Source organism: Equus asinus, chromosome 3 (assembly GCF_041296235.1).
Source record: "Equus asinus isolate D_3611 breed Donkey chromosome 3, EquAss-T2T_v2, whole genome shotgun sequence".
NCBI lineage: Eukaryota > Metazoa > Chordata > Mammalia > Perissodactyla > Equidae > Equus > Equus asinus.
In genome coordinates, this window is record NC_091792.1 from 155,153,311 (window position 1) to 155,165,822 (window position 12,512).

Consider the following 12,512-nt stretch of genomic DNA (forward strand, 5'->3'; position numbering starts at 1 on the left):
AGCCCATGTTCTTTCATCATCCCTCACGGGACTGAGCATCAGTTGCTTATAGATATCCTTGCTGCCAGCCTTCCCCTGGTCCACCCTTCACACACGTAGAGGCTCATAAGTCATGCGTCTGCAAGGTTAGCAAACCTCTGCCACTCACCACTGCCTACAGGAGAAAGGCAAAATCCTCTGGCAAACGACTACTGTTATTCTAGCTATTTCCTTTAGGCAGAGTAGTGCAGTGCATTAAAAAAAGCTCTAAATAGAAGGTAAAATTCTACTTAAATACAAATGGTTTCTTTCTTAACAAAGAGATAGTGCTATACACATTTTTATCTCTAGCAAAGATATGTGGTCATGCTACAATATTTGGGGGAACATGACATCATTTTCATTAATAAAATTACTTTGTACAAATTTAAGAAAAACTACGAGATTTTAAGGCATTTTTGCCATCATTTGGCTCTAGGAAGGAGCATGATCTAACTGTTCTTCGCTTTCACTTGGTGGCTTCTCCACGTGGCCTGCTCTCTAGTGGAGTGTCCCTGGGGTGATGTCCTTGGCCTTTCTCTTCTCTCCCCTACACAGGCTGTTTCAGACGCCAGCAGTCAGATGTCTCCCGCATTTGCATCTCTAGCCCAAGCCCCGAGGCCAGGATCCCCCAGCCCACGAGACACCTCCCGCAGGCATCCCACAGGCCTCAGACTCACACCTGTCTACCATGAAATTCATCTCCCAGCCCGCCCTCGCCTGCCCACCTTCTGTGCGCCCTCCCTTCTCCCCCTGCCGGCATCCTGTTTACCCAAGTTAGAAGGCTCCAGGCTCCTTCTCCTTCTCACTTTCTCACACCCCTACTACCCTCCAATGGATCACCAAGTCCAGTCCATTTCCCCTGACATAGCTCTTATCTTTGCCTTCACTGCCACTCTCTGGCCAAGGCCCTGCTCATCTCTCCACTGCACTGGGCAGCAACAGTGGCTGACCGGAATCCATGCTGCTGTCTTCCTCTAGCCACCTCTATACCTCGAGGCTTCCAGGTCACACATCTGCCTGGGTCTGGTGAGCACTGAGCACGTCCTCAAAGTCAGAGGGTGCATTCTGCAACATGAGAGAAGCTGGAGTGGAAGGCAGGGGCCTGGTAGGCCCCTCTAAGGTATCTGAGCTCAGAATTACTTTTGTCTATAAAGGACAAAGATAGCTCTGCTTATTATGTCACAGAAAAGTACCACAGGCTCTGAGGAAGCGGCCCTAAAGTCCATCCCAGGAAAGTATGGCTAATAGTACCTTCAGTGGAATCAAGCTTCTGAGGTGCTATTTTAAAGGGAAACCATTCATCTGGGTGCATAAATAATTGTGAAACGGAACTGAGCATAAAGTATGTATGAAACTCCATGGAGCTGCAGCTGCTGCTCTGCATGACCTTTGATCCTGCCCTGAGTGCAGCATGCACACCGCAGTCCTTCCCTGCACACGTGCAGCTGTGACCCAAGAGCCCGAGCATACCCAGTTTCTTCCGCCCTGTGCAGGGGACAGCTGTTCTGCCTCTTTGCACAGCCTGCCACTCTGAAGGAGAAGGGCCCAGAGAACTCAGGTACTGGCACCCACTGTGTGCCTGGCCCTGTGAGGCATGCACCTCAGTCAGCTCACTCAGTCGATAACCCCACTGTGAGCGCTGCAGGGGTTTCAGTCCTTCATGCAGGCTTGGAGAAGAAACAGGAGGTCTGGAGAGCAAGAGGATTCCAAAGCCAGTCCTCAGCCCCCGGTAGCCAATGTTCAAGAGAGTAGACACGTGCGCCTGGCCTCCCTTGCGGGGCCCGGCCTATAGACCTGCATTTGCCACGCCACTTCGTGGGGCCCCGAGCCATTGGCTGACTCCTCTGCCAGGCTGCCACGTCAGTGTGTTACACAGCTCCTGCGCAGCCACATCACCTACACCACCAGATCCCACTGGGACTCCTGTGAGCTGGGATACGGTAAAAAGGCCCAGGGCGTGGAGCCAGGGCTCAGGGCACAGAGCGTGGCTCGGCTGCGCTGCTGGCTCTGGAGCCTTGGGAGGGCTTTGGAGGTTTTGTGCCTTGTTTTCTTCAACTGTATAGGAGAATAATTCCTACTGCACTGGGTTGCTATGAAGATTAAACAAGGCGAGATGTAAAAGGCTTGGCATGCAGAAGGTATTCCTAAGTAGAAATAATAATAGTAATACTTAAAACTAGACAGAATATTCTAGTAGTTCCTGCTGATGATTCTGCTTTACAATTTAAAACACCTATAGCTTTAAATTATACTCAGAGTCACTCTTCCATTCAACAAAAGTTACCAACACTCTTCCAGGCTCTGGGAAGAAGGCACTGAGAGCAGACAAGATGCTGCTCTCACGGGGCCTGTATTCTAGTGCAGGGAGGAGGATGAAGAGGGGTACAGGGACAGAGTGGCTGGGGGCCACTTCAGGTTGGGTGGCCAGGGAAGACATCTCCAAAGACATAACATTTGAGTCCTGTAAGATGTGAAGATGACAGTGAAAAGAAGGGCTTGGCAGCACGAATGCCTCAGTCTGAGAGGCTTGAGGCTGGGAGAAGACTGGAGCCCTGGCTCACTCAACAGAGCTTTGGCTCGATGCTCCACTTATCTTCTTGAGAAGGAGACTTGGGTTGGAAATCTACCAACTGATTATTAATAAGCTCTAGCACTTATTAACTAGGGGACCTTGGGCAAGACACTTTCCTGCTTTTTGCCAAAGTTAAAAGGAGATGGTAAGGCCCCACCACCTCTTAGTGTGATTACTAAGAGTATCATGGAGAAAAAGAAAACTTAGAAGCTCTGCCCGCTGTGAACTGCTGCAGAGATTAAGGTGCCGTCATTTGTCAGGTACAGCCGCTGGTAAGCGTACTAGGTGGGAGCCAGCGTGTCAACTCTCTGGCAGAGGACAGTGCTAGGCGGGCAGCCCTAGGAAGCATCAGGCCCAGGGGAGCTGTGCACAGGCACTGCTGGAAGTGAGCCGGGAGGGGTTCTTGCCAAAGCTATCTGTTTCGAGACTCCCCCAAGGATGACAAACTAGAGTACCAGCAGCCAGGGGACAGGCAACTGGCAGGAGCTGTGTGAGCAGCTAAGGCGTCACTCTCTTCATTTTCCGTCGTTACTTATGCTTCCTTCAGAGTACCACACCACCGGCAATTCAAACAATTGAAAAGCACTAGAGCAGCAATCATAAAAGACTCAGTTTAGAAGACTATTTTACTCTGCTGAAAAGACATCTAATCTTAGTAAAAATATTCCGAGGCAATTTCGTCTTTAACTATGCTACTGCAAATTTAAAATATATGAAAAGCAAATTAAGAATTAGGAAATTATGTGGAAAAGATGTACCTAAAATATTTATTTATAATTTTAAAAACTCGGTATAAAAATCAGGGCCAGGGCACACAGGATGACGCCCTACTCAATGAAATACTCTTACTGAAAGCAGCTGGAAGTACACGACGGGGCAGAGAGGAGCTTTACCATCTGTATTTCCTCCGGCGATAACTCGTCTTCACCTCTGCCATCTCCCCAGCTTCGCAATTCAGGTTGTGCTTCAGCTGGAATCTTTTCTGTTAAAAAAAAAAAAGTTAAAAATAGACAGAAGGCAAAATATTCATTTTAGAATAGGCTGGTTTATCAGATGGAAAAGAAACTGACAGTTTTGTTCATATTCAGTCTGTCGGCTAATATTCAGGCAGGGCAGCCCGATTCTCCTACGGTGTTTAGACCTGCATGTGCACGTGTGAGCATGGGTAGAGGGGACCTACGCACAGTTTCAGTATCGCAGTGATTTCAGCAGTGGTTGCAAACCACATGGACGTTCTTCAGGACCAGTCTTCAAGCGCAGTTTACCTCTAAACTTACACCCATCATCCCTCTCCCTTCTAAAGACTGTAAAATATATGGGTATTTTGGTTGTAAAAAGAAAATTTTATATATATATATACATAAAAATACTAGAAGTGACATACCATTCCCTAATCCTCTTCCTCTCCCAGAAGTAACCCGTTATTGATTTGATGTAGCTTCATAGACTTTATCTAAGTATATTCACATTCAAACAGACAGGCAATGCCCTGCCTCCTCCACCTCAACCCAGAAATAATACCTAGTTTTGTGTGTGTGGTGGTTCATTTTTCACAAAGATATCAGTGGTAACACACTGTTCTAAAACTTGCTTTTCGTGACTTAACAATGTATCTTGGAGATCATCCTATGTCAGTCCACACAGATCTACCTCCTTCCTTTAAATTGCTGCAAATATTCCATTGCAAGGTTACACCATTCTTTACGTAACCGTAACTCCACTGATAAACCTTTGGTTGTTTTGGGTTTTTCACTAGTATAATGGTACCATGTGCCAGTCCATGCTCTGCATGCACGCAGGTGTACTCCAGGATAGATACCTGGATGTGACCTGCTAACTGGCAGTGTAGGAACGTTTGAATCTAGAGAACTTTTTGACCATTGTCAACATAAATGTGGTGGATCCTCGATGAAACGCACCATTAGCAGACGCTCTCAGGAAGGGCTGGGCTGCAGCTTAGAGAGGCCTGTATGGCAAGGGGGCGGGTGGGAGCGGGGGGTGGGTGGAAGGGAATGCTCTGCAGTGGAGACTGTAATGAAGTCTCTGTTTCTAAAGGTGACTTGTGTCTGGTGTCTCAGCGGTGTCCCTGGGCTTGTCAGTGGGCTGCCAAGTACTCAAGGGCAAATAGTGCTGCTTTTTCTTTTCTTCCTCAATCTCAGTAAATTTCCCGTAGCTGATCTCAGCCCCTCAAGATGAGCAAAAGTCCAGAGTTTTTGTTCTGAGACTGATAAGGGAAAAGGACATCATGACAGTACCAATCTAGAGAAAGCAGATAGGCAGACCATGTGTACAGAGGATGGGTATTTGGGATACATCATCACAAAAAACTCCACGTCATCCCTGACTTAGTGCAAGTTTAAAAAAATGGCTGGATGGCTGATTTTACCAGAACTGTTACCATATTTATAAAAGACAGATTTATGTATAGTTTTTATATAACAAATATATATATATAATTTATAAATTAAACACATATTTATAAAAGACAGGCTGAAAACACCTTTAGGAACTGAGGCGGTGTTTTCTGAGATGGGAACACCTGTACTTTTCACGCATCCCACTCCTGGCCTTGGAGCCCTCTGTCTCCTACTTGTCCTCATGATGGTATCTATGTCAAGCTTTTACTTTTTTGTTTTTTAAGGATACGAACACTAAAATTAAAAACTGAAACACTGTTCACATCAGAACCCAGCATAAATTGGGTAAAGATTCACCCCTAAGTTTTCTTGTAAGAATTTTAGAGTTTTACCTCTTACATTTAGGCCTTTGGCCAATTTTAAGTTAATTTTTGTATATGGTGTGAGGTAAGGGTTGAGGTGCATTCTCTTAGATATGGATGTCCAGTTTTCTCAGCACCATTTGTTGAGGAGACTGTTCTTCACACCCTTTGTCAAAAGTCAGTCGACTGTGGGCACATGGTTTTATTTCTGGATTCTCAATTCTATTCCATTGATCTATGTATGTATGTTTATCCTTGTGCCGGTGTCACACTGTCTTGGTTACTGTAGCTTTGTAGGAAGTTGTGAAATCAGGAGGTGTGAGTCCCCTACTTTGCTCTCCTTTCTCAAGATTGTTTTGGCTCCCCTGAGTCCCTTGCACTTCCCCCTGATTCTGAGTCTCCAGTCCCCACCTGACTGGCACACAGTGATGTCAGGCCCTTTCTCCTGGACCCTGCCAGCTCCCAGGTGACTGGGGAGGTCCTCCTGCCCTGCCCCAGCAGCAGTCAATAAGATCCAACTGTGAGAGAAAAAAACGCTGTTCCTCCATGTTTCCTTTGCTTTAGGCAAATACAAACACCACAAGATGTCTGGGATTGCGTGCCTTCTTTTCTCTGCTTCGCATTTTTGCCAACATGTCATAAGGAAGAGATGCAAGGCAAGACTTTGATTTTAACTTACCTGGATATTCCTCAGTGATAGGCTTTTCTTCAGAGTCTTTTGGATTCTGTGAAACTTTCTCAGAAAACATGGATTCTTTTGTTTTTGTATTTGGTTCTGGTTCCAGCTTAGATCTAAAAAGAAACAATTAGCAGTCATAAAATTTACTTATACAACAGAGTTCTTTCTTGACAACAGAAAGGAGTCACACATGGCCCCTGCACAGCTGTTCCTTGCAGTCTACCAGGGAGCAGACGTACAGCCTCTGGGGCCAGTGACCACCCCGACGCAGCTCTCAGAGGGCAATTATCACAGGGGACTGGTGTCACTGTCTGCAGGGTGAGGACTATGCTTTCCCTGCCACAGCACGCCGGGGAGAGGGCAGCCAGTATATGCTGAAAGAGAACGTACGAGCCCGCTCCACGTACTGACACCACTCTCAACGTGTGGGCAGCAAAAGCCGACTGTTCCAAGTTCAACAAATCCAGAAGCCGGTCGTTTTACACCAATGAAAAGTATTGGTGAATACACACAAGTGTGTTATGTAATATACATAAGAAATATCTTAAAGTAATTTAACTATAAAAGCACAAATCCTTTTCTTTTCTTATTTTTAAACTGGTTTTCCAATATCTTTTTTTAAACACTGTAAGTTTTTTGTTTTTTGGGGTTTTTTTTTTTTTTTTTTTCGGTGAGGAAGATTGTCCCTGAGCTAACATCTGTGCTAATTTTCCTCTATTCTGTATGTGGGGGACTACCACAGCATGGCTTGATGAGCAGTGTGTAGGTCTGTGCCTGGGATCTGAAACTGTCAACCCCAGGCTGCTGAAGACGATAAAAGCACAAATCTTTAACTATCCACTGGATGGAACCGACCCTGTCTCAGGAACCAAGGCCTCTGCCCTTGGCATCTGCCTCAGGGCACCTCCCAGAGCAGTGGTATTGTCCACCTTCAGGGCCAGGCTCCATCTCACCCACTCAGAGAGTCAGGCCCTCTCTGACTTTCCCCTCTCAAAAAGGCCCCTTCCTTACTCTGTACCACAGCACCGGTTTGTCTTCTTCATGGCGGTCACTGACATCTGCAATGACCTTGCTAGCTGACTTGTTTACTGTCTGTCTTGCTCACTGGAGTGCACGCTCTGAGAGCAGGGTCCTTGAGTTTATAAGTCGTGCTTGCTGCAGAGCCCCAGATCCTACATGAGTGCCTGGCATTCAGTGTTTAATAAATATGGTTGAATGAATGACATTTTATAATTGTCAGTAAATGGCGAATAGGAGAAAAAAAGTTTTAGTTATAAAACAATGGGCCTTGGGGGCTGGCCCCGTGGCCGAGTGGTTAAGTTCGCGCGCTCCGCTGCAGGCGGCCCAGTGTTTCGTTAGTTCGAATCCTGGGCGCGGACATGGCACTGCTCATCAGACCACGCTGAGGCAGCGTCCCACATGCCACAACTAGAAGAACCCACAACGAAGAATACACAACTATGTACCGGGGGGCTTTGGGGAGAAAAAGGAAAAAATAAAATCTTTAAAAAAAAATAAAAAAAAAAAAAAAAAAAAAAAAAAAAAAAAAAAAAAAAAAAAACAATGGGCCTTGTAATAGCTTTATTGGAATCCACCTAGAACTATGAAAAGTATAGGCAGATTGCTAAAAAGGGCTATGATAAATTCATATTACTAGGCAGAGAGACTATAAATAAAAAGAACAATGTAAATATATATAAGGATGATATTAATGCCAGCTAACACTTACTCAGGGCGTATTACATATTGGGCATTTTTCTAAGCACTTTATATGGATAAATTTATTTAATGCCACCCCTCCCTATAAGGTAAGTACCAGTATTAATGACCTTTTTACAGAGGAGGAAATTGAAGTATATGGAAGTTAGGAAACTTGCCCAGGTCACACAGTTACTAAATGGCTGGGCTGGTATGTGACCTCAGGGCTCAGAGGCCACGGTCTTAACAACTATTCCATGGAGAGGAGATTCCACCCACTACGTTCCATGAGAAAGGACTTCTGTGGCCAACTGAGTCTGAGAAAACCGAGTCAAAGCTAGACAGGTATTTTATGCTACAACTTTTCAGAGCCTTTAATATACTAAAATACATTTTGAATTTCCAAAAAGGACGTCTTTTCCAAATAATCTGATTGCAGGGATCATTTTCACAGAATTTTTCCAAAAGACTAGTGTTCCAAGAAAGATTGTTTAGGAAATGCTCCTCTCCAACACCAATAAAAGAATTCTCAAAAGTAACTATGATATCGGGGCTGGCCTGGTGGTGCAGCGGTTAAGTTCGCTTGTTCCACTTCAGCGGCCCAGGGTTTACCGCTTCAGATCCCAGGTGCAGACCTAAGCACGGCTTGTCAAGCCATGCTGTGGCGGGCATCCCACTTATAAAGCAGAGGAAGATGGGCACGGATGTTAGCTCAGGGCCAGTCTTCCTCAGCAAAAAGAGGAGGATTGGCAGCAGACGTTAGCTCAGGTCTGATGTTCCCTAAAGGAAAAAAGGAAAAAATTTTTTTAAAAAGTAACTATAATAACAATCTTCCTAACTGTTCCAGTTACTAGGGTTGAGTAACAAATCACTCAAAAACTTAGTGCCTTGAAACAACAATAACAATTCACCATCTATCAGTGTTTCTGGGGTCAGGAATTTGGGAGCAGCCTGGCTGGGCAGTTCTGACTCGGGGTTCTCAGGAGGGTGCAGCTGGGACCTCATCATCTGAAGGCTTGACTGGGGCTGGAGGAGCTGCCTCCAAGGAGGCTCTTTCACATAGCCGTGAGGTGGTGCCGGCTAGGAGCCTCACTTCCTCTTGTTGGGGCTGTGTGAGTGTGTTACTGGCATGGCAACTTGATTCCCCCAGAACAAGCAGTCCCAGAGACTATAGCAGAAGCTTCAATGCCTTTATAACTTTGCCTCAGAAGCCATACATTGTCATTTCTGCCATATTCTACTGCCCAGGCAGTTGCAATGGTCCACTCAGGTTCAAGGGGAGGGAACACAGACCTCACCTCTCCTTTTCAATGAAGCAGTGACATCATCACATTTCAAGAAGAGCATGTGGGATGGGATACATTTGGATGCAGCCATCTTTGGAAAATACAATCTGCTATTCTAAATATCACAAATTGCACAAAGATATAGTTACAGGATATTCATCAGAGCACTGTTTACAATAACAAAAAAATGACTTAAATCTTCATCAAAAAGTACCTGGTTTCCAGTTAGAAGATATAACGAAAGAGAAAATCCCATTTGCAACAGCCAAAGCAAAATAAAAAAACTAAGAATAACAATAAAAACTGCAGTACACACCAACTTAACAAGAAAAGTCCACAATCCATGTAAGAAACTCAAAGACATTCTTGAAAGAGACAAAAATATATTGTAACAAATGGAAAAATATATTACATTCTTGGATAGAAAAAGGAAATATCATAAAGATGTTAGTTTTCCCTAAGTTAATTTATAACCATAATGTGGTCCCATCCTGAAGTCAGACAAGTCAATTACGAAATTCATTTGGAAACATGCAAGAATGGTCAGAATAACTGCAAACAAATCTTGACCTCTAGTGAGCGATCTGCACGCTGAAGTATCTAAGGGGAAGTATACTGATGTTTGCAGGGCTAAATGAATAAACAGAAGGATAGATGGGTGAAAGAAGCAAACATAGTAAAATGTAAATGGTAAAATGTAGGTGGTAGGTATACAGTGTTCACTGTCAAATCTGACTTTGCTAAATGTTTTAAAATGTTTATAACAAAATGTGGTGGGAGGTTGGAGAGAAGAATAGCCAGGAAAATTCTAAAAAAGAAAGTGTGATATTAGAGCATGAAAAGATTGATAGACCAATGAAACGGAACAGAAAAATCCCAAAATAGACTCAGTTGTGTATAGATATTTAGTATACAATAAAGGTTTAATAAGTGGGGCTGGGATAAATAGGTAGTTACATGGGAAAAGGATCAAAGTGTTTCCTTTCCTTACACTGTACACCAAGATAAATTCCAAACGCATCAGAGATACGGACATGAAAAATGAACCACACATGTGAGAGAAATATGGGTGAATTCTTCTGTAACTTAGGAGTGGACAAAACTTCACCAGGACTCAAAACCCAGAAGCAATAAAGGAAAACACTGATAAATTTAACTACATAAAATTTTTTAAATATATTTTTTTGCATGACAAAAAATACCATAAATGGTGGGCGATGTTGACAATCGGGGAGGCTGTGGGTGAATGGGCACAGGGGATATATGGGAATTCCCTGTACTTTCTGCTCACTTTTGCTGGGAACCTAAAACTGCTCTAAAAAATAAAACCTATTAAAAAACAAACACCATAAGTAAAGTAAAAAGAGGATGAAAGACAGCAACCCAACAGCACACTAGACAAGAGAGTTCAGAGAAAAACAAAAGCAAATAGCTGTTTAACCTGAAAAGGTGCTTAATCTCATAAGATAAGGCATGTTACAACCTACACTAAGACACCATTTCTTGCCTAGTGTGACTGGCAAAAACAACAAGTTTGAAGACATAGCGGTTGGTCAGGTTGTGGGGACGCAGGCACTTTCATATACTGATGGTATGATTGCCAAATGGCGTTAACTCCTTTGGCAGGGAATTTGGTAATATCTAGCAAAATTACATATGTACTTACTCTCTAACCCAGCAATCTCACTTCTATGAATCTATCCCAAAGATAAAGCAATAATATTAAAAGGTATGTGCAAGGCACATTGTAGCAATTTTGTAATTCAACTTTAATACACCAAAAGCCTGGAAACAATCCCTATGTCCATCAACATGGAACTGGCTGAATAAACTCTGGAGTACCACGGAGCTGTAAAAAGGAATGAAGAATCCCTTTATATACTGCTACAGAGCAATCAAGTGAGGCGGAGAAAAGTGTGTACAGAAAGGAACTTCCTTAATCTGATAAAACATATCTACAAAAAATCTACAGCTGACATCACACTTTATGGTGAAAGACTAAATGTTTTCCCCCAAGATGAGGACTAAGGTAAAGATAGAGTAGACCTGAACAAGCGAGGAGAAAGAACAATTACAAAACTTCCTCTGATATGGAAACCTAATAAAGATATTACGGGAAAGGAAAATTAGACAAATACCCTCATGCTCATAAATGGAAACATCCTTAGCAAATATATGCAAACTAAATTTAACAATACATAAAGACAACGCATCCTGACAAGTGGGGTTTATCCCAGGAATGCAAAGTTGCTTTAACACTTGAAAATCAATCAATGTCATACACTACATTAACAGAAAAGAAGAAAACCACATGATCCTTTCATTTGATGCAGAAAAAGCATTTGAAAAATTCAAGACACTTTTATGATAAAAACTTTCAGCAAACTAGGACTAGAAAGTGTGCAGGAAAGGGCTGACTCCACCTTCTTTGGGGGGCAGGGGAGTGTTCTGACTCTACACATCACAAAGAAACTGGCCCTGGGCCAGTGCCTGGGAGATAACCTCCAAGCTCTTAGAATATCCTGTCTGAAAAGAGTACTTTTGTATACCTGTGGCCTTGGACCACACCAGACAGTTTATGCTAACAATGTGATTTGTGATGGGGGCCTTGGACCAAGCTGTACGAGTCTGACCTCTGGAGGGGCTGCAGACTAAGTACCTAAGGTCAGTTACTCAGGCGCTCCATGCCTACATGACTGTCCCTTAATAACCCTGGACACTGAGGCTCCAGTGAGCTTCCCCGATCGACAATATGCTGTACCTGTTGTCACGTATCACACATTCTCGTTGCTGGGAGAATTAAGCGCTGTGTGAACTACTCCACTGGGGGAGAGAGGACAACTAGAAGCTTGCATGTGGTTTCTCCTGGACTTTGCCTTATGTGCCTTTTCCCTTTGCTGATTTTAATCTGTATCCTTTCACCATACTATACCATAACTATGATCTAACAGCTTTTATGAGTGCTGTGAGTCCTTCTAGCAAATCACTGCACTTGAAGGGAGTTTTGAGAACCCCTGGCAAAGAAGAGAATCCCTATAGCTAACATCACACTTAACAGTGAAGCATTAAAACCTTGCCCCTTAATCACAAAGCAAGGATGTCCACTCCAGCCACTTCTGCTCAACATGGTACTAGAGGTCCTGAGCAGTGCAATAAAGCAAGAAAAAGAAACAAGAGGTATAAAGATTAAAAAGTAAAACTATTGTTATTTACATATGGTATGATTGTTTATGTGTAAAATTACATAGAATTTACAAAAAAGCTATTAGAGCAAATCTGTGTATTTATTAAGATTACAGGAAAGAAGGTCAATATACAAAACTCAGTTGTAGGGACCAGCCCCGTGGCTGAGTGGTTAAGTTCGTGCGCTCCGCTTCAGCGGCCCTAGGGTTTCACCAGTTCGGATCCTGGGCACAGACATGGCTCCGCTCATCAAGCCATGCTGAGGCTGCATCCCACATGCCACAACTAGAAGGACCCACAACTAAAAATACACAACTATGTACCCGGGGGGCTTTGGGGAGAAAAAGGTAAAAT

At 43.7% G+C, this 12,512-nt stretch overlaps 1 protein-coding gene across 20 annotated transcripts in view; it reads right to left on the reverse strand.

The window, feature by feature from the left end:
- The window catches only part of STX18 (syntaxin 18), a 127,937-nt gene that overhangs the window by 12,172 nt on the left and 103,253 nt on the right, over nt 1-12,512 (reverse strand). For 19 of the 20 annotated variants that reach the window (XM_044767840.2, XM_044767845.2, XM_070506239.1 and 16 more), the window contains 2 exons: nt 5,992-6,104; nt 3,487-3,575 (listed from right to left, as the gene is read on the reverse strand). In XM_044767840.2, coding sequence (XP_044623775.1) covers nt 3,487-3,575; nt 5,992-6,104 — 202 coding nt within the window. Of the gene's footprint in view, nt 1-3,442; nt 3,576-5,991; nt 6,105-12,512 lie in introns of all 20 variants that reach the window. The other variant, XR_011502360.1, reaches the window with a different exon arrangement.